The sequence below is a fragment of the Rhinolophus sinicus genome, chromosome 4 (assembly GCF_057876585.1).
Source record: "Rhinolophus sinicus isolate RSI-liver-muscle chromosome 4, RSI-T2T, whole genome shotgun sequence".
NCBI classification, from domain to species: domain Eukaryota; kingdom Metazoa; phylum Chordata; class Mammalia; order Chiroptera; family Rhinolophidae; genus Rhinolophus; species Rhinolophus sinicus.
The window spans coordinates 48,254,084-48,276,227 of NC_142504.1; the positions used below are offsets into that span (position 1 = coordinate 48,254,084).

At 38.0% G+C, this 22,144-nt stretch overlaps 1 protein-coding gene across 5 annotated transcripts in view; it reads left to right on the plus strand.

Annotated features, from left to right (window-relative positions):
- Positions 1–22,144, plus strand: part of LHFPL3 (LHFPL tetraspan subfamily member 3) — a 547,865-nt gene that overhangs the window by 362,424 nt on the left and 163,297 nt on the right. For all 5 annotated transcript variants that reach the window (XM_088797798.1, XM_074340619.2, XM_074340618.2 and 2 more), the window contains exon 2: positions 12,286–12,522. In XM_088797798.1, coding sequence (XP_088653924.1) covers positions 12,286–12,522 — 237 coding nt within the window. The remainder of the gene's footprint in view (positions 1–12,285; positions 12,523–22,144) is intronic.

Sequence of the window (22,144 nt, forward strand, 5' to 3'; positions counted from 1 at the left end):
TTGAAGCTGGGAGCAATTTCCAAGGCAGAGAGGTGGGCAAGCCATAGACTGGATCCTTCTGCAACAAGGCCCCCACGTCGGCCTTTTGAACATCACTTGCTTTGGTCAAGGTGATCCATCCTCAGAATAGGACTCAATCTTTCCCTAAAGGGTTTAAGAAAAAGAATTACACAGCCAGAGCCAGGCAAGATATCAGGCTCCAGACAAGCAGGCTCAAAATAAGGTCAAATATTGGTCCCAACCAGAAACTGTAAAGCTAATCAGGACACCAAGGCAGAACCATGTCACAAGCTGGTAAACGTAGCAGAGATCCATGGAAAACTAGACTTGGGAAACACAAGTGTTCAGGGTTTATCCCACACAATACATCTGTAATGGACTTTATGCCCCTTGATCTGGACTATTGGAACTATAAATCAGAAGTCAGGAACAAAATTATAACAATACGTTATTAGCAGTATGTAACATTGTGTGGTAGGTAGAATATTGCATCTCCTGCAAAGATGTCTGCACCCTAATCCCTGGAAACTGTGAATATGTTACATTACATGGCAAGGGAGAATTAAGTTTGCAGATGCAACTAAATTTGCTAATCAGCTGACCTTGTGATGGGGAGATTATCCTGGATTATCTGGGTTGGGACAGTCTAATCACATGAATCCTTAAAAGTGGAAGGAAAAGAGGTAAAAGAGAGGGACAGAGATATAGTGTGTGAAAAGTACCGTGCAGGCTTTGAAGATAAAAGGGGTCATGAGCCAAGGAATGCAGGCAGCCTCTAGAAGCTGGAGAGGGCAAGGAAATGGAGTGACTCCCAGAGCCTCCAGAAAGGAAAGTAGCTCTACCAGGGGGCCCCATATCTGAATTCTGATCTATAAGAAGAATAAGATAATACATTTGCGTTATTTTAAGCCACTAAGTTTGTAGTAATTCATTACAACAGAAAATGAGTACTTATTATGAATGAGAACATGTTTAATCTCGATTGTGTTTGACTTTTTAGAATCAATAAAACCACAGTTTGTCCCAAATGATATTTCTTTTATATAAAAAATTCAACTTCTCTTTGAAGACTACAAACAATACCCTGAAGAGGGGAATCGGCAGTGTTGTAGGGTGGAGAATGTGTGTTTATCTTCTTTTACTCCCTAGAGCTGGGCTCAAGTAAAGATAGGGGACCAGGACCAATGCCAGACTATGGCTGCTCTAGACTTTTCTCAATTTCCATTCAGAAATCTTAAGTTATCATGGTCACATATTGGTCTCCAACAAGAATTAATATCCTCTGCTCTGGGCAAACAGGTAATTGATATTCTGGATTCAGATAGTTGTAAAAGAAAAAAAAAAAGAAAGAAAGAAGAACAAAGAAATTCTTTAGCAAAATATATTTGAACAAGTGTACCATCTTATCACTGTATTAAATGTTTCTAACTAGTAAAGTTTATCAGTAGTTTATATAAACATCATCCCAGAATTGAAAATGCTTTAGGTCATCACAGTACTATAATTCCACCGGCATACCCCAGCCTCAGTTATGAGAGTGACAGATGGATTACAACAGATTTTTTTTTTAATGCTAAGAAGGAACCTTGAGCCATGGTTAGAGGGTAAAAGTACAGAGCCTTGAGGGGAGGGAAGATCCCTAAGGGCAAAGTACAAAAGTCAAACCTCCCTGTTCAGTTTCTAGAACTTTCCCTCAGCTACTCTAGTGCCCATGTTCAAAACAAAACCACTTTCAGAGCATTTCACTGGCAGGTTAAGACTGAGTTAAATTTCATTTTAATCAAGAGAAGGCATTGTTCTTCAGGCATTATTCTTTAAATGTCAGATTGGTCAAAGTTTTATCTGTAGTTTAGGCTACTGCTTTTAGAATTTGAAGTTGAAAGATGTGTGAAAATCTTTTGACAGAACATTTAACACAGTGACTTCTTTTACCCTCTTCTGACCTGGTTTTTGTCTATACATTTTTATTATTATTATTATTGATACCTACTGACAGTTCTGGTTTGGTTTCTCTGGGGATAATTTCTTGTTCCAAAGCAGCAGCATTCTCAATAAATATATAAATTACTGAAAGAACCAACCATAGATTGATATGGCCTAACATTTCTCAAATTATTTTCCAAAGTCTGAATAAATTGTTTTGAAGGAGTAGCAAAGAGAATGGAAGTCTAAAAAAAAAGTGTTAACGGAAATCTGATGGGGAAGGGGAGCAACAAATTAAAGAAAAACAAAAACAATTTTCCACATTGGTCTTTTTCTTTGGCAGTTTTTTTGTTTGTTTGTTTTAAGTGTAATAAATCAGTCCCCTAGAGTCCACATAACCTTGATCTGAAGTATCCCAAGGACGAGGGATCAGAGGGAGGAAATGACACTAAAGAAGAGCAGAGTAGGCATAAGGAACAGTCAGCTCGAAGATTTGTTATCCAGAGCCCCATGGTGCTGTGCTGCTCTTTTCAATGTGGTGAAAAACTAATTCAATGCTTAGTCCACATCATGGCTGTCCTGAATGATATGCTAAGCCCTCTCTGCAAAGAGACTGACAGCACTCCATAGCTTATGCAAGTTTTCTTAAACAATGTAAGCGCCAGGACTGGGGCAGAGAGATAGAGATGGACGGATGGATGGATGGATGGATGGATGGATGGATGGATGGATGGATGGATGGACGGATGATTGATAGATAGATAGATAGATAGATAGATAGATAGATAGATAGATAGATAGATAATCAGCTAAACTGTGGAAAAGTATAACCTGGGAGCCTATTAAACATTTGTAAATATGTGTATCTGATGCCCTACTGAAAGTAGGATCCTTCATTAGGAAGGACGTTGGAGAATCACTCATCTTTCTAGAACTTGGTTCCACTCCAACATTTTTAGTGTACAATATTTATTTTTTCCACATGTTATGGTTGAGCAATTAATTTTTGCCATTTGAAGTTTCTAAGCATTAAAATGTTACTTCAAGAAAATAAAATTAAAAGTGAGCAAGTTGTGTAAAAGAAAACCTCACTGCTATAAAGCTGTATTGGTGCCAAATTCTGTTTTGGGAAAGAGTCTAGAAATGGGCACTCTGTTTCCAGGGCATCTAGCAGGCTTGGGAGAGCTCATCCTCACTGAGAGGAATTCAGTTGCTCCTGAGATCACCCCTTCCACTGAGAAACAAAATTCTGGTGGCCAGATTGGTATCAGACTCCTGACCTCGTCTAACTCCAGCCAACGGCAACTTTCCCTGAGTCTGGTGGTGAGTCAGAGTGGATAGCGAGTGCTGAGCAAGAAGACATTGAGTTAGCTCATGAATTATTTCTACAAGCACAATTATTTCCCATAACATGTGTATGTATGAAGCATCAAGTAAATACAAATTTATTTCTAAATATGAATTATATAAGGTAAATAGTAGGTAACCAGTTAATAATCTAGACTGAGACTCCCTGTTTTACAAATAAAGTAGCCATAGCACAAAGAGCTGCTTGGAAAAGTGCTGGCAGGTTAACCATTGGTCTATGTTCTCTGCTTTGGGTGTTATGACTAAAGCAGATAGATGTACTACCGCACAGGGTCCTGTTAATATGGCCATGGAGAAAGATGACTGTTTCTTCTGTTAAGATCCTGTGTATGAAATGCAGTATAAATCTTTAGCATGTGAAATTGTTGCCTGAGTCAAGGGCTCACTACAAATTTCCCATATGTTTGTGACCTGCAAGCACTTTAGGTTTTGTATTTATTGAAGTGTTCATTAAAATATTGTTTCTTTTGAAATTCAAAGAAGTCACTTAAAAGAAATAAATCTTTACAAAAACAGAACATAATCGATTCATGAGACATGAATTTTTACCTGAAGCAGAAATTATTCTATATACAAGTAACCATATATAAATTAATAAGGTACATATATATTCAGCCATATATATATATAATTGCCATATATATAATATATATATATTATATATATATCATCTTACAAGGAATATATGCCTTTTAAGAACATATAGTGTTATAAAATGTTTGGCCAATGTAAAATATCAAATCAAAAGCTAAGGATAATTTTCTTATGAAATGTGTACAAAACGAAATATACATATATTTATGCAATAAAACCTAGTTAATTCCCATCCCACATACTTAGAATTTATAATTACTCTAATGTTCTTGGCACTACATATAAGACGAATTCTGATTAGGTGAAAAACTAGTGTAAAAAGTAATATTTATACACATAAATGCTAACAGTTTCTAAGCATTATTTTAGGAGTAGCTCTTATACTCAAAGAATAAATGTTTAATTATAAACATGCTAAGCACTGCAAAGATTCTGTAAGTGTTCTTAGGACTAAAACCAATATTCTAAAGTAATTTCACATGCATCATTGTTGTTAGCAAAGAATAATAACACAGGTAGTGTTAAAAGTACAGATTCCAATGCTAGACTCCCTGAATTCAAATCCTGGTTGTGCCGATTGGGGGCGTTGTATGCCCTTGAGCTATTTGAAAGGTCTCTGCCTCAGCTTCCTCATCTCTGAAAAACGAAATAAAGTTGAGGTGGTGGAGAAGCAGTGAATGACAACCCTCAGTTCCCCCTCTGCAATGGGCTGAGTGGTTATGTCCCCCCAAGATTCTTAGGTTGAAATCCTAATCCCAGTGTGACAGTTATTAGGAGATAATTAGGTAATGAATATGGAGCCCTCACGAGTATTACTGTGTTTCCCCGAAAATAAGACCTAAATGGAAAATAAGCCCTAGCATGATTTTTCAGGAGGACATCCCCTGAACATAAGGCCTAAGGCGTCTTTTGGAGCAAACCTTAATATAAGACCTGGTTTTATTTTGGGGAAACACGGCAAACCTTCTACCATGTGAGGATACCACAAGAAGTCAGCCACCTGCAACCCAGAAGAGTGTGCTCGCCAGAACCAGACTATGCTGGTACTCTGATCGCAAACTTCCGGCCTCTAGAACTGTCAAACCCTCCCAAGCTCTGAACCACATGAAAGAGAGAAGAGCTAGCAGACAGAGACCAAAATATCCCCTGTATTATGAGAAAGGTTGAAAAGCATGGCTCTGTGTCTTTTAGCCAAAGTCATACTTCTTTTCCTACTCCTAGACAGCACTGGAAAGTCAGACCTACTCTGTGTAAAATCCACAGCACACAGAGGGGAGCATACACCTCATGGAAGCAAATAGCTCCTACGGTCAGGAAAGGAAGGGGCGGGGCTGGTGTGCCCAGTTCCTCTCCTCCAGATATTTCTCGAGGGACTTGCTCCACGTCCATGGAGAGAAATAAGGCATCGGGCTGAGGTTATTTCAGGGCAAAAATCCTTCTTTGTGGAAACTAGAGGAGCCAGAAAGAAGTGTTCTCATGTTTTTCTTAGCTTCGAGAATTAGATGATGCATGTACAGTGTGTCCCATTCATGGTGAGTGTTCAGTAAATATTAGCTGCTATTATGGTGTATATTATTAACTGCCATTATCAAGATTTCAAGGAATTTAATTGAAGCCAAGATATACATCAAATGCCAGCTAGTAGCAGGCTAGAGATCAGAACTGTATTGTATCTTTAAGGTCTAAATTCTGATTTGTATTATATTTGGCTAGTAACACTCAACATTAGAGCAAATGAGCAAGTTATGTTGTACAACAAAAAGGGTTTTCCTCGTTTCTGGTATCACATTCTATAAAAGAGTTCTCTGTGTAGCTCTTGAGTGCAGGTGTGGGTGAAACCTGATCACCCCATTTCACTGTTTCATGTGTAGTGGGGGTTTCAGAGCTGACTCTGCACAAGGTAGGATGCCTGTTCTCAGAGCTAGGGCTGAGTGGCTCGGCAGAGTAGCAAAGCTTATCACACACAATTGTCTTTTATTTATTTGTTTACTTTTCTTTTTTTTAAATTTTATTTTATTAAATTTATTGGGGTGACAATTGTTAGTAAAATTACATAGATTTCAGGTGTACAATTCTGTATTACATCATCTATAAATCCCATTGTGTGTTCATCACCCAGAGTCAGTTCTCCTTCCATCACCATATATTCGATCCCCTTTACCCTCATCTCCCACCCCTCACCCCCCTTACCCTCTGGCAACCACTAAACTATTGTCTGTGTCTATGAGTTTCTGTTTACTTTTCAATTAGAGTTGACACTCAATATTATTTTATATTAGTGTCAGGTGTACAGCTTCACACACAACTTTCTAACTCTTCTCTTTTGAGAGCCCAATGTTTATTTACACTTTCTCTTCCACCCCTTTTTCCCCCACTTCTAAGGGATGCTTTTGCATTACAATCCCAAGTTAATGCCCACAAAATTATACTGGGTGTAGAACCAGGAGATGATTTGTTTTCTCCACCAGACTCTGAGCCACAGTATTTCATGTCCTGGCTTGTCTAGTGACTCAGTTTTCCAGAAGTAAACTGAGGTATAAAAACAGTACCTTTTCCAGATGTATAAACATCATAGCTCAAGTTTGCCAGCCATGTCCTAATGAAGAAGCTGCAGGAATGAGCTTTGTCTCTCCTTTACCAGGTGCTGAGAATAACAATCCTCGCGTGAACGTTCCCCCTCCATAGCCTGGCAGCTCTGCTGGCATCGGTTTCTTCAATTATTGTATGCCTGAATAATTGATAGAGTTAAGTGAATGCACATTCATTTTTTTTCACCAATTTCCCCTTGAGTGCTTCAGCAACCTGAGGCAATTTATCATGCTTTTTGTGCAACAGTGCATAGACATTTTAAAGAGTGAGTTTAGACTTTCTCTCCCTGTCCAAAAAATAAGTAGTTCTCAGGTTCGCAACGTTAACCATCCTGATTAGGACAGCTGGACCAGCAATATCAGCAGGCCCAATTGACCCAAACCATAGACCCCCTACTGCTTTTCCCATCTTGTTTCATTTTCCTTTGGAGAAAGACCCAATTCAAAACATTTGTGGATTTTTCTAAAGATGTTTCCCACACAGAGGTTACATTCAGCTCTTTGGCAAGAAAAATGCCAGAGCAATTAGTGGTGCTGGGGAACCACTAGCTGTTTGTGTACTATTTCAGAAGAAGCCGTTGTGGGCTTCAGCCTCCACACAGAGGTTCCTTTCAAAACGTAAATGCTTCCTAACCATTTGGAATACTCTTAAAATTGAAATCAACAGTCATGCCCTCACAAAGACACCTTTATTATATATTTTAGATTAGAAGATATCATGACATCATACAGTAAGGACATGGGTTTCTTTTCATCATTCTTCTCTGCCCACCTCCAGCTTGTGAGCTCTCATTTCTCTTCAGTATTCAGAATGTTCTCTGGTATACTTGCAGAAAACCTGCTGCTGAAATGAAGGAATGTAGAACTGTGAGTCAGTTAGTCATTTTTAGGTGACATTCTAATAAGAAGCCCACTTTTGGATAATAGCTCAATTGGAACTAATTCTCCAGTATTCCTCATGGTCAGGAAATAGCATGTCCAAATTAATCAAATGTTCTGGTGCTTCGTATATGCTAATGTGTCGTGTAGTGATGGTGCTAGTCTTACAGGATGAACAATTTGCAAAGAATTAGAAATAATTAATTATAAAGCCAAGAGGAATAGCATTTAATTTTTCATTGACTGAGACATTAGCCTAGGATCTTTCAGGTACTTCTTAGTCAGGATTAGAAACAGCTGTTAGTTTTCAGTGGCTATACAAATCGTGCAGGTTAATAAGGTTCTAGTTAATAGAATGCCAGAAAACAGAATTTATTATAGCACTCAAGCATTAATGCAGAACGTAATAATAATACCTTTCCAAAGAAACCAACAGAGCCTAAATTATTTTAATGGCTTAAATTAATCTTAAATACACTCTAACTTTTGGGGGCCTCCACCTTTCAAATATAGAACAGCCAAGTAGAGGAAGTCTGGTTAGGAAGAGAAGGAAATGTGTACTTTGATAATGCATTGTGAGAAAATAAAATTTGTTATGCAATGACTATCTAGAAACACAACTTTCAAAAGGATAGAATCTAAAAATTGAATTTTAATTACAGATTTCACTTACAAAGTTTTAAAAGCTTTTAAATGCAATTATTTTTTTTAGTATCCTACTATACAACCATTCAGATTTTCCAAACAGATAAATTAGAAAATGATTATATCTCATTTTAAGAAAAGGCAAACAAGAAGGGAGTAGAGAATCCAGTGTCTTCTGGACTGAAGAATGGAGTACACTTGTTAGGAGGACCTCACATTTCCCCCTAGGAGGCTAATCCCTGACCTTGTTAGCCTAGTTTTTATAATTTTGAGATTTTGCTGAATAGCCAACTCCCTTAGACTATTGAAAATAAGAATTGCATTTTAAAAATTATATTTTTAACTTTCAGCAAAATACCCATTGCATAAAATGAAGCACAATTGCTTGTTCTATCATGTTTTCCCAGATTCTTCACTTAAAATTTGATTAAGGAAATCATAGACTTTGAAGATAAGGAACAGGGGCTGCCATTCATATTCTCCTGTGGTTTTAGTTTCAGAGTGTTAATTCTGCCTCTGCTCTTTTTATCCCAATTTGTAACTCAGAGTTTCCAGAAATGGAAGTTTTTTTTAGATAGTCTACCATCAATGCAGAAGACCTTGAGAAAAGATGTCTTTGTTGTCACCATTCCACAAACATCCTGTTCCAATGAAGTTGTCCAGTGACATCCAATAATCTTCCTGAACTTGTCACTTGGTGATTTCTATTAAGTTTAGCTAAAACTGTAAGTTATTCTCCAAGTAATTCCCATTCATAAAGAAAAGTATTTGATTTTTTTCTTTATAAAAAGTAATTTTCTCATAGATAAAAATTACTTAATATGTAGAAAAGCATTTAGAATATATATTTTTTAAAATCCCAAGTAACATGGCATCCTTAGAGGTGATTTTTTCGAATTATGGTTTGGATTCAAAGATCTTCTGTGTCTTCCCAAATAAAATGAATTTTTGCTCATGGAAGCCACATGTTTTTAAAATACACGGATTGTTATTGGTAGACCATGCCTCAGAGAGCATGTTGGTACTGAATGCTGGGAGGTACAAAGGGATCAGGAATTTAAAAATATTTTCAAATCATTAACTTCCGTTTTTTTCTAATTATTCTACCAAATACTTATAACCTATTGTCTAATCATAACAGAATTGTTGCTGTTATATGTCACCAAAATATAAATCCATCTTTAACTAGACTTTGTGTAGCTTTTGTGACCTTGAGTAGTTGTGATGACTTCTATAAATTATATTTTAAAGTATAGTGTCTTGCTATTACAATTCGTCTATTCATTCATTTACTCTCTCATTCAAAAATATTTTAGTGCCTTCTGTATATAAGGCACTGTTTTAGGTGCTATGAATATGATGACTGACCCAAGACTCTTTCCTCAAAAAGCTTATAGTCTGTTAACTGAGATAATACTTGAAAATAAATAACAAATGTAAAAAGTAACAGGAATTCTAAGATGTGTATAGTCAACAGCTATGGGAGTTCAGAGAAGGGCAATTGTGATATTGTGATTTATAATAAGAAATATACAAACAAAAACTCATAGGCACAACAGAATGGTGGTTACAAGAGGAAAAGGCAGTGTGTGTGGCAGGGGAAGGCAGAAGAGGGTAAAGGGGATCAAATATATAGTGATAGAAAGAAACTTGACTTTGGGTGGTGAACACACAATGCAATATACAGATGATGTATTATAGAATTGTACACTTGAAACCTATATAATTTTATTAACCAATGTCACCCCAATAAATTTTTTTTTAATTTTAAATAAAAAGAATTTTTTAAAAAGAAATATATATTTGGTCTTGTCCACTGTTCCTGTCACAGCGCTTCTAAAACCCTTGGAATTTCCTCAGTGTGATGGCAATAAAGGTGTCTCTTGTGTTAATGAGGTGACTTTGGTACGGCTGAGGATTTAACCTGTCGAATCTGGTGCTATCTCCAGCAGGTAGTGTCAGAATTGAGTTGAACTGTAGGACATCCAGTTGGTGTCTAAATATTGTTTGTTGGTATGGAAGGAAAACCCCCACACGCATCGGAGTTGGTACCAAAACCAATTTAGCCACATTCTAGATTAAGAAGCATTTGAGATAGCTTGCTTTGTGGAGGATGTCTTATATGAATGTTAAAAGACATTTAAGAGTAGAACATTTAAGGACAACAGTGAAAAATACTCCAGGCAGAAGAGAAAATAAAGAGATCCAAAAACTTTGTGTGTGGGTAGGGAGTCATGTTTAGTTCAACCTAAGTGAAGTGACGAGTATAAAGGGGAGGGGACTGGAAAAGTTAGTGAGGCCTGGATCATGGAGTCTTTGAATACCCAGGATGTCTATCTGAGTGTTCTTCAGTGCCAGCGGGGAGCCAGCCAAGGTTTTGCACCTGGTGGTCTAAGTGGTAATGTATAATCTGGATTAGAGTTAAAACGAACAGGAGGCTGAGGAAAATCAGGGTTCCCTTTGAGAAATAATGAAGGCTTCAAGTAGGGAAGTGTCAATGACACCTACCTATGCATAGGTATTGCACAGTTAGATGAGAGAATCATGGCAACATTTGGGATGTGGGACAGAAAAAAGAGCAGAATCAAGTATGACCCAAAATTTTGAACTATCACACTATAAAATAACAAGGAACCCTAAAGCAGAATTCTCCCAGACAATATTCCTATTTGTCAACGTCTCTTGATCTCTGTTTCCTCTGGACCTGCTTTGTAGAGCTATGCTGCTCCTGTTAGAAAATAAGAAAGTAAGTGTTGACGTCTAGCTTGTTCCACAAGTAGCAGTGAAGCAGTTACATGACATCTCTTCTTGCCAACATCAGGAATTGTTCGGCTCAGTTAGTCACAGAACTCCAACTTGGTTGTGCCATCACAGTCTCCCTAAGTTACAGGCCTTGGAAACAATAATCTGCCTGAATGTATACACAGCCCCTGCCTCTCTCGCAACCTCAACATAATCACTTTCTCCATCCTGGTCCTTGATCTCCTTGTAGCTCCTTAAACACACCAATCCTCTTTACAACCTTGGGGCCTTAGTCCATGCTGTTCCCTGGAACATCTTCCCCATGAATTTGACATTTCCAGCGTCTAGTCCTTTAGGCCTTAGTATAAATCCTTCAAGAGGTCTTACTTGACCACTTTTGTAAAACAAGGTCTCACCCACCTTTTCCATCTGAGTCCTTTGTGTCTTTCATGCCTAGTGCTTATTATAACTTGGAACTCTTTCATTCTCATGATTATTTTTGCTTCTGCCTCTTCCTGACAAAGCATAAGCTCCATGATAACATAAACCATGTCTCTTTTCTTGATCACTGTATCCCTAGCACCAAGAACTGTGTCTGGCACTCCACAGGAGATATTCAGTAAGTAATTGTTGAATTAATGAGTGAATAAATTAATGAATGAACCCATGTGTTCAGAAAGCTCTTTATAACTTGAAACTATCATCATTTACCCCTAAGTAATTCAATTAAATATAAAGAGAGTGGGAACAACAACCACTTACGTTCTTTAATCTTCAAAGTAACATATTCTTATTTTTAAAAACATTCATATAATTCCCACAGTGATATCTAGGAAATAGAATATAAGTATTCTCCCTAAATTTCTAAATTTCCATAAAAGCTGTGTGGTACCACACCATGTTGCAGTGTTTTTCTGCCTTTTCAATCATGAAATAGAACTGAGAATAGAATAGAAAATTTCAGGGTGCATTGCATGTGGAAAGTGAGTTTCAAGAAACTTTTCAGTGTGTGTGTGTGTGTGTGTGTGTGTGTGTGTGTGTATGTGTGTGTGTGTGTGTGTGTGTGTGTGTGTAAGAAATCACAATATGAAATTATATTTTACTGTGACTCAAAGTTAATATACACTCTGGTATTTTCCATGTTATCCTAATCCCATATCTTGCTGCTATCATAGCTCTTCAAAGCCAAGCATTGAATCATTGCATCGTCATTCCTGTGTTATGATTTCTTATGCACATGATTTCTATTTGCAGTGGAAGCCTTCCCACAAATGCACACAAAATTCAATCAACATACCTTCACTTCTCTCCGTGCTTGGGCTGTCTGTGAAGTGCACTCCTAGAGGTCCTGCAGCACGTCAGCTGCTTTTAAGTTAACCAGGTTTAAGGAAACCACCCTGGGCAGGACAGCAGTGAGACTGGGGATTCTTTAAATCAAGGATTTTAAACAGTAACTTGACAAGCAATAGCAATATCTGCAATATCTGCTAAAATAAAATTTATGTTAACTCCATTTTTTTCTTTTTTTTCTCTCTCTCTCTCTCAGCTGCCTGCCTTGTGCTTGGTTGTATGATTTTCCCTGATGGCTGGGATTCAGAGGAAGTAAAACGGATGTGTGGAGAAAAGACAGACAAGTACACTCTTGGGGCTTGTTCAGTCCGCTGGGCATACATCCTGGCCATTATTGGGATTTTGGATGCCCTGATCCTCTCATTTCTGGCGTTTGTGCTTGGTAACCGACAAGACAGCTTGATGGCAGAGGAACTGAAGGCAGAAAACAAAGGTAAGATTGCTTCTGGGAACTCTAACCTGGACACTTAAGCACAAAAAATGATGCTCTCCTTTCTTTCCCAGCACTTCCCGTGGGTCTAATTCGCTGCATCTTTTAGTGCTGTGTAGCTCACAGACTCGCCCGCAGACTCGACTCAAGAAGTTTACACAATTAAAATATCATATTGTTACATTTACTTCTCTTGGGGTCTCTGAGTCCATTATTATTATTTAAATACATTTTTCCAGTTTCTTCTTCCCTTCCTCTCTGAGTTAATGACTATGAATACAACTTTTTTTGGGGGGAGGGGCTCTATTTGACTAAATGGAGAGTGCCTCTTCTCCATGTATCCAGCTATTTTCCACGTTCAAATAAATGCCGGGGGACTCTCAGAATATTATTTATAAATGTCTTTATTAAGCTGTTCACAATCGCTTTATTTAAATTCAGACTCATTCTCTCAGAGAAAGGTAGAGACACTGGCCCCAAATAGTTACAGTTAGAGATTTCAATAATTACCTAATTAGCTGAATTTTAAATGTGTTATCTGGGTAATCAAAAGTCCTCATATTTCTTTTCAAAAAGAAAATGGCTTCTGAAACACAAAGAAACTAGGATAGAAAATAGAACATTGACTAGTGAATGATACAGAAATATTACAGAAGGCTAATAAGTAGCAAATCATTATTCAAGATGAATCTGTTAATTTTCTTTCCAGATTTCTAAACCGATTTCTTAGAACAGAATTTACTGTCTCTGTTTTATTATAGACTTAGATTCATTTAACTGTTTTATGTTTATGTTATCTTTAACTTTAAAACTTTAAACTTATATCAGTACCGTCAACTGAGTGGTTCCTTCTAGTTTTTTTCCTAATTAGGAACTAAATCCATCCTTGAATTATGAAATTTAACTTATTGCAAGTAGCTGCTAACTTTAATGAACCTCAAATATGAGCACATATTAGTGTCTGTGTGTGTGTCCTATGCAATGATAGTGTAGCAAGCTTTATATTTAGACCATAACTGTGCTTGTAAACTATGAACTATAAGAAGAGAAAATTGAGAAGTCTGGGAAAGCAGCAGTCATCCACAAACCCTTTATCTCCTTGATTTATAGACAGAACATATAGTAGTTTACTTGGTTCTATCAAAAAATATCCTAAACTCAAAAACAATCCTTTCACAGGGAAGTAGTACGATAACTCCTAAAACTGAAACTGCTCTCTGAGTCACCCTTACTAAATAAAAAGGATAATATGAAGCTGATTATTATATTTTATAAAGCATGTTGCAGATTTAAAGTGCTTTCACATATGCTCATTAACTTGGTGCTTTTGTCTGTTGTCTGTGTGACTTGCTAGATATACACAGGTCTCTGTCCAGTAACTTCACTTCAAAGGTAATAATAAGGATAGCTCAATATTAGACAAAGTTACCTTTGTGCAAACTCTTGATTTGCACAACTACCCAGAATGTTATTTATTCACTGTACAATTCAGAGTTATATTGAGAACCTTAAACTTTCCAGACATTCTTTTGACCTCACATAAGGAGAAGAAAATTCCAAAAAATAAAAAATAAAACCAGGAAGATTTTTACTTGGCAATTGGGAATTCTAACTCTCGTCCACATTTACGAGTGACAACAATTCTGACTTCATGCTTCAGAAAGGAACAGCTAGGATTATAGAATAACACTCAATAGTTCTCAAAAGGGGTCTTTTCTCCTGGCTGATTCAGTTAAATGTTGATATCTAATCCTTTCTCTCTAAGCTTTCATAAAGAAAGCATTGTCTTCCGCTCAGTGATGTATTGGAAACACCTTGGTAAAGTGCTGATGGGAAAGAACGTTAAGAGGCCAATATAGGGGTTAGGGACTGTGTATGATTTTTCTGTGTTCATCATCCCCATTTGTATGTATCACATTTGCATGTATCCATAGTTTCTTCCATCTGGTTCTGACGGACTGAAATCAGTAGCAGTTCATCTGTATCAAATTAGATCCAATAAAGTAGCAGACAGTGTCAGGCCATATTGATGAAACATTTTGTTTCTTCCACATTTTTATTTCCCAACTGGAATTCCTTTATCTGGAACTCTGAGAAGGTATCAACAGCTCTACTCTGCAGGAATTTCAGATCCTCATCCAATAGGTTCTATATAAAATGAGACCAGGATCCTAAGCCTTGTACAAAATGTAATCAAACCGTCATATTTCTAAGAAATGGTACAAGCTTTACAGTTGCTATGCAAAGTAGCCTATATTGTTTGGTATTATTTAAACATTTATTCAGTGTTGAAACTCCCAAAATTAGATTGTTTCAGGGAAAACCAGTCAGTGATTTTTATATATATGTGTATGGATGTAGTTTTACTAAACAGTAGTTTAATGGTTTTCAAATGCATGCAATAACTAAAACTAAATAGCATTAATGTTCTGTAGATCTTAAGGGAAGAAATATCTGATAAAATAAGAATAATTTGTAATTATGAAATTGATTATGTCTAAATGGGTATTTTACAATTTGCAAAGCTATTTTAATATAACTTTTCACTTATTAAAACCATCTTTTCCATTGTTAATTTTTTTCTGCTATAACTACCAAGATATCCCTTGGTAGCCAAGGCCCCGTTTGGGTTCCAGCGCAATGCAGTGAGACAGAGGCAAATCTAGCTCACAAAAGTTTAGAATTTTTTTACTCCATCATGCCTTCTGGTATCATGGAAGTAGATAATACCATATCTCAAGTCTTGACTCAAAAGAATGAAGCTTTCATATATTCTTGTGTACATTATATCATTATACACACTGTGATGTCTTTTACAATCTTCCAGTTTTATGGTCTGCTTATCATCCTGACAACCTACCTCCTATGTTAAGTCGCAGGAGCATTAATTATAGAGAAAATAAACCTACAAATACAGCATGTGCCCCCAATTCAAAGAAGTTGCCCGTAAGCAGTCTTTGTCTCAGTATCATGTCATGATCATATATTCATATATTCTGGCAACACACTTCCCCCATTTATCTGGAAAAGCCTCCAAATGGGTTCAGGTTTTCCATGTGTCATTGTAGTAAGGATATTGCTTAGATCCATGAGTCCTTCCCAGCAACCACCCCAATGGACAAAACAAAAATCACTATGTGATTCTAGAATATATCAAAGAAGGGAAGGGAACTCAGTTCTAGTTGAACTATATTCTACTCACAGAGTTTTAAGATGAAAGGGAATATAGGATGCTACTGAGCCATAAATTAACAATCATAAACGTGCTATTCGAAGGGAAAACAGAGGGAGGTACACAGGTAAATGACTCCACCTTTACAGACCACTGCCTCTGAACATGAATTTCCAGTGACCTCACCCCAATCCCATTTCATTGTCCCCCTTCAACACCACCCACAACATTTTTTGAGCCCCTCCCTTTCCAGGAGTGCAAAGGTAAATTAAAAGAGGTCTGTAGCCGAAATGTATCATAAATTATGAAAACGCAAAATTGGAATAAAGGAGTTTTCACATACTTTCAACAAACAGAAGACAACAACTTTGATGATGCATGTGTTGTCTTAGAAGGAACTTCTGTAGGAGATAAAGTTAACCATCTATAATGCTCCTTCAAAGACCCAGCATATTTTTTCATTAAAAAAAAAAAAAAAAACCCACTGAAAAACAAAGAGAAGTGAAACCTCTTGAAATATTGCACTAACTTCATGCAGGAGTTGGCACATGTGAGAAAACTCAACTGCCTACTCTGGGTTTGGGGAGCCAGCCCTGCAGGCCCCGTGCGGTCCCTGGTTCTGGGGAAACAGCAGATGTCAGGTGCTCTTTCTTGTTTGGGAGCTGGGCAGCATGATTTCTAACCGAGCCGACGACATAGGCATTCACCTTGATAGGCTGCTTAATTGCGTATTTGAACACACTGAACTCTGAAGTCAATTTAATTACGTAAAATTAAAGTTTCATCCAGATAAAAAGGATTTGAAATGAAAGCTTCCTTTTCAATTTCTTTCATTAGTTGTAAAAGGATAAATAATTACATTTTCCAGAGCTCCTGTGCCACCAATATCTCTTACCTTGTCAGACACCATTCATAAAGAGGTCTGCTTCTGCATTTGTGTGCATGGTCTCTGGAATTGCTTATCAGATAATTGGGTCCTCTCACAAGCAGTTTTAAAGTCACTTTGTCTTCTAGCACTTAAAGCGCAAGTGAGAAAACATGATTATCCATCAAGAGGTGACTCCAGCTTCCATCTATTTATCAAGTGGTTTAAGCTCTTCTTAATGCTGTAATAAATGGAGTTAGAATAAATTCATTTTACTTAAACAACTAACAGAAATGGCAGTTGGATTCAAGGCACCACGCATGCGCCGGCTGCTCACAGTGAGAGGCCGCGTGGGGTGGTGGAAGGAGCTGCCCATCCAGAGCTGGTGTTGTCTCTGACACACCGCGCAGCCTTGCTCCCACACCCCAGTAGTTCCCGAATTCAGCTTCCTCATCATAGAATACAGGCTTTTCTAAATGGCACCTGAGGTGTCTTCCAGCAATAAAATATTCCAGTGCTGGGATGCCTTCAAAGGTGTCCTTTGAAGATGCTCTGAGGACGTAAGAGCTCATGCCCTCAGAGCAGTGAATACACTAACTAAAGGCTTCGTTAGGGACTTGTTAGCAATGCGTGAGTGATGAGGCGAAGGGAAAGATAAAGTTCAAGGAGAAGGAGCTCTAGGGGGTCTAGAGTTCCTCCCTCAGGCATATACCTCCCCACTGAACGTGCTGTCACAGCCTCCTTCATTCACACCAACAGTCGAATGAGTGAGGTTTAGAAACTCCGGCCCTCAGCAGAGGAGTCTGCTTCCCTCACTAGATTCCCATACTATGTGGTGTCCACGTGGACACCCTGGCAATGGACAGAGCCCCAGATCAGAGATAAAAAATTTGTTTCTCATCTCAACTGCAGCACATATTAGTCACGTGACTTTGAGCAAGTCCTTTAACCTCTCAGAAGCTCAGTTTCCTCTTCTTTAAAATAGGAATAATAACAGTACCCATCCCTGCCTCCTAGATGGGGTTGGGAGGGTCCAACAAAAGCATGTATGTGGAAGCAATTTATAATCAATATGTATATAGGCTTTACTTATTACTAATCATTTTCCCACAACATTTATTTGATCTTTGCAATAATCCTATGAGATAGTTATTATCATCCTAGTTTTTGAAGCTCATAAAAGTTAAATATTTTGTCTAAATTTTCACAGTTAGGAAGAAATGGATTCAGGGCTCCATTTTACTTGAAATTTACTTGAAATTTCAAATCTTTTTATTACACAATACAATATAATTAATTTTTAATAGATACGGATTCTGTTGCTTTCACCTCTACCAGTTAGCCCTGTACCAATAAAGAGTATTGTTTTATTTTCATTTGGTAGCTTTTAGATAATGTAATTTCATCAAAAGTTTAGCACACTTGAGAATGGGGAATAGCTTATATAACTGATCCTGTTACTTGACTATGTATTTTTATAAAAATCTAGTGGGATACAAAAATCAGATTTGTGATTGCTAGAGGCAGGGGCAAGGAGTGGGGGGCAAAATGTGTGAAAGTGGTCAAAAGGTACAAACCTCCAGTTATAAAATAAATGTCATGGGGCTCTAATGTATGTAGCATGGTGACTATAGTTAATAATACTGTATTGTATATTTAAAAGTTGCTAAGAGATTAGTTCTTAAAAGTTGTAAGCACAAGAAAAAAATTATAACTATCTGAAGTAATGGATGTCAACTAGACTTATTGTGGGGATCATTTTGCAATAATACAAATATCAAATCACTATATTGTATACCTGAAATTAATATAATGTTGTATGTCAATTATATCTCAATAAAAAAAAACTAACAACAACAAAAAAAACCTAGTGGGGTAAGACCAGGAAGCTCAGGCAAAAAGTATTTTCAAGGGCTTTGAATTAAAACTTTATTAAGGCCATAGTGAACTATCTGTTTCCCAATGGGATTGGTGTAGAACAAAGTCGTCGTGGTCATCAAAGCATCTCAGAATGTGCCTCTAAAATCCTGACTATATCCTGGTACTTTTTCAGACGGGCTCAAATTAATCTAAGAGTTGAAGCAGACCCTAGAGGTCCTCATAGACTTGTTTTATGTTCTTGCTGCTGCTAATTACTCTCCTCCCACTCTTTCATAAGCTCACTCCATTCAGGTTTTCACCCCCAGCATTTCACAGACGCTGTCTTGTGAAAGTCACCCCCAATCTGCTAATGCTAAATTTCATAGTCATTTTTCAATATTGACCTATCAGTAGCTTTTTACAATTGACTACTGGCCCTGTCTCAAAACTCTTCCTTTAATTGGCTCCCAGTAGCTGACCTTGCCTAGACTTCCTTCTGGAGCTCTTTCTGCTCAGTCTCCTTTATTGATTCCTCCCTATCTCCATTCTTCCTATTTACACTCACTTTCTAGGTTATATCGTCTGGTGCCATGGCTTTAAATAACATGTATACACTAATGACTCCCAATTGTAATTCACTTCCCACCTCTCCAATGAACTCTGATTTCATATATCCAACTACCTACTTGATACCCTTTGTTGAGTATCTAATTATCATCTCAAACTTAACATTTCCCAAACTGAGCTCTTGATATTTCCCACAACGCCTGCTGCTCCCAGTCTTCTCCATCTCAGTTCATGACAACCTTATCCTTACAACTGCTCAGGCCAAAACCTGAATCATTCTTGACTCTTCTCTTTCTCTCACAACTCACCTCTAACCCATCCAAAAATCTCGTCAGCTCTACCTTCAAAATATATTCAGAATCCTCCCATCACTGCTGCCATTCTGTCCAGGCCATTATTTGAGACACTTCTACATGTTTTCACTGGTTCCATCATTGCACCATTTCAGTGTAATCTCAACAGAGCAGTTAAAGGATAAGTTCGATCATGCCATTCCTCAGCTCAGGAGCCTCTGATGACTGGAGGATGTCACTCAAAGTAAAAACCAAAGTCCCTTACCACCATCTACAAGACCACGCAGGTCTGCCTCTATCTCTGCCACTCTCACCTCCTCTCAGTTTTCCCCCTTCATTTCCTCTGCTCCAGACACACTGACTTCAATGTCGTTTCTCAGATAAGCCAGGAATGGTCCCATGTCAGGGCCTTTGCATTTGCTGTTCACTCTGCCTGAAATGTTTTTCCTCAAAACCTCAGAACTTACTCCCTCACCTCAAGCAGGTTTTAGGCAATATCACCTTCTCGATGAGATGTTCCGTGGCCAACCTCTCTCAAATTTCACATATATATATATTTCATATAACCCACTATATATTTTACCTCTTTTTCTTGTTAATTGTTTGCCTCCCTCCTAGAAGAGCTGTACAAGGGCAGGGATTTTTGTCTCTCTTGTTAAGTATCCCCAGTGCCTAGTACAATGACTGGGATATGTAAGCACTAAATAATTATATTGAATGAGTGAATTATTGAATGAATGAATGAATGAATGAATGAATGAGTATTCTAATCTCTGTCTTATGCAGGCATTCGACTGTTGCACAGCTCTTAACCTTAGCAAGTTTTTGTTTCTGTTTTAAGTTGAAATGTGCCTCCTTGTAATGTCACAGTCTCAGTACTGCTACTCCCTTTTCTACCTTAAGCTATTGTCTTATTTAGAAACAGTTATTATGTCTGTAATGGTTAAAGTTACGCAATCACCAAGAGGCATAGTTTCCATGTCTTGCTTGGCATCTGGAGACACCTATTTTGTCTGTGCTGTCCACTACCCACCCAAGGAACCAGGGCAGAGGGCCACCCTGGCTGGAGTGGATGCAGAGATAGGGGACATACAAACATGTAGTGGAAGGAAGAGAAATGCACAGGACTCACTTATGGATGTGTTGCTAGAGATTGTCTCCTTCAATTTATACTCCATGCCTAGAGGTAACTTAGAAAATATCTGAACTTCCAAGATTGACTCTGGCCCATTTAATAAATACACATTGAGAATGTACCATGGTGTGCTCAAAGAGTTCTCTCTTTGACTTTTACCCAAATTATACCCTCAAAGTCCTAAATTTTAGGATTATTTTTTCTGGTTCTATTTTGATAAGGATTGCTTTGAATCTATAGATTGCTTTGAGAAGTATGGACATTTTAACTACATTAATTCTTCCTATTCATGAGCATGGAATATGTTTCCATTAATTTTTATCTTTTTTAATTTCTCTCTACAATGTTGTATGATTTTCTGAGTACAAGTCTTTCTAAGTCACTGACCTGTGTAGAGCCTGACTCACATGTAACCTACAGGAGGGCACCATCATTTCTATGTTGAATCTCCCCCAAAGGGCCAAATCTGAGACCAAAAATACTGCACAAATAAATAAGTGTTGAGGTTAAGTTTGCAGAAATATGTGTTATCTCTCTTGGTGCTTCACAAAATATGACCCCCCAAAAACCTACAATTTTCATATTTTGCTCTAAGTTTCTTGAGAACAAGGACTATCTCTTACCTGTTATCTCCAGTGTTATTTGGTTGCTGGGACATAGTAAGTGCTTGATAAATTTGAGCACTTATATGGTTTTTATTAAATCAATTTCATGAAAAAAATGTACAAATATCTAACTCATGTCCCCATTTAGCATGTCTTCTGCATTTGAAGCAGTTTGTACCTTACATCATTGATTTCAAAGGAAATAAATTTGCCTGCACATTACACATAAATACACATATTTTAAAGAATCAAGGAGTGGTATATTAAAGTAATATACAGTAGCTCTAACACTCTAATATGTTAGGCAAATCCCTGCACCACTTTAGGCCTCATTTCAACAGCCACAGTACTGTACTGTGCACTTAACTATGCACTGAGCAATGGGTAAGACTATGGCATTCAACTCACCTAACATCTTTTGTGGGCCTCAAGCATGCCAAGCCTAGAGATAGGCACTGGGAATTCAAAAATGAGTAGGGCAGGAGGATTTCCGGTCAAGATGATGGAGTAGGTAAATGCTGTGCAGGCCTCCTCTTATGACCACCTCAAAATTACAATTAAACTACAGAACAACCATCATTGACAATCACCTAAAACCTAGCTGAATAGAAGTCCTACAACTAAAGACATACAGAAGAAGCCACCTCGAGACTGGTAGGAGGGACACAGATATGGAACAGGCTGGTCCCACACCCACGTGTGATCATTAAAAATTGGGAGAGATATCTTGGCTGTCGTAGTCTCCCCCAGAGGATTGAGAGGTCCCTGCCCCACACAAGGCTCCCTGGCCCAGAGTTCCAGTGATGGGGTGAGAGAAGTCCCTCAACTTCTGGTTGTGAAAACTGGCAGAGATTGTGGCTAGGTGAGATGGAGGGCAGCTGGAGTTCCAGGTGATCATCTTAAAGGGTCCATGCATGGACTTACTGACAGACTCTCTCTGAGCTACAGCGCTGAGGCAGCAGCTTGAAAGGTGCCAGGGACATACACGGAGGAACTGAGTTGTCTGGCTTCAGGGCTAAGGCTGGAGGTGCAGCTTTCTCCCAGAGAGAAGTGCTGGCAGAATCCATTGTTTCTTTGTTGGGCCCTCTCCCCTCCCAACATGCAGACACAGGCAGCCACCATAGCTGA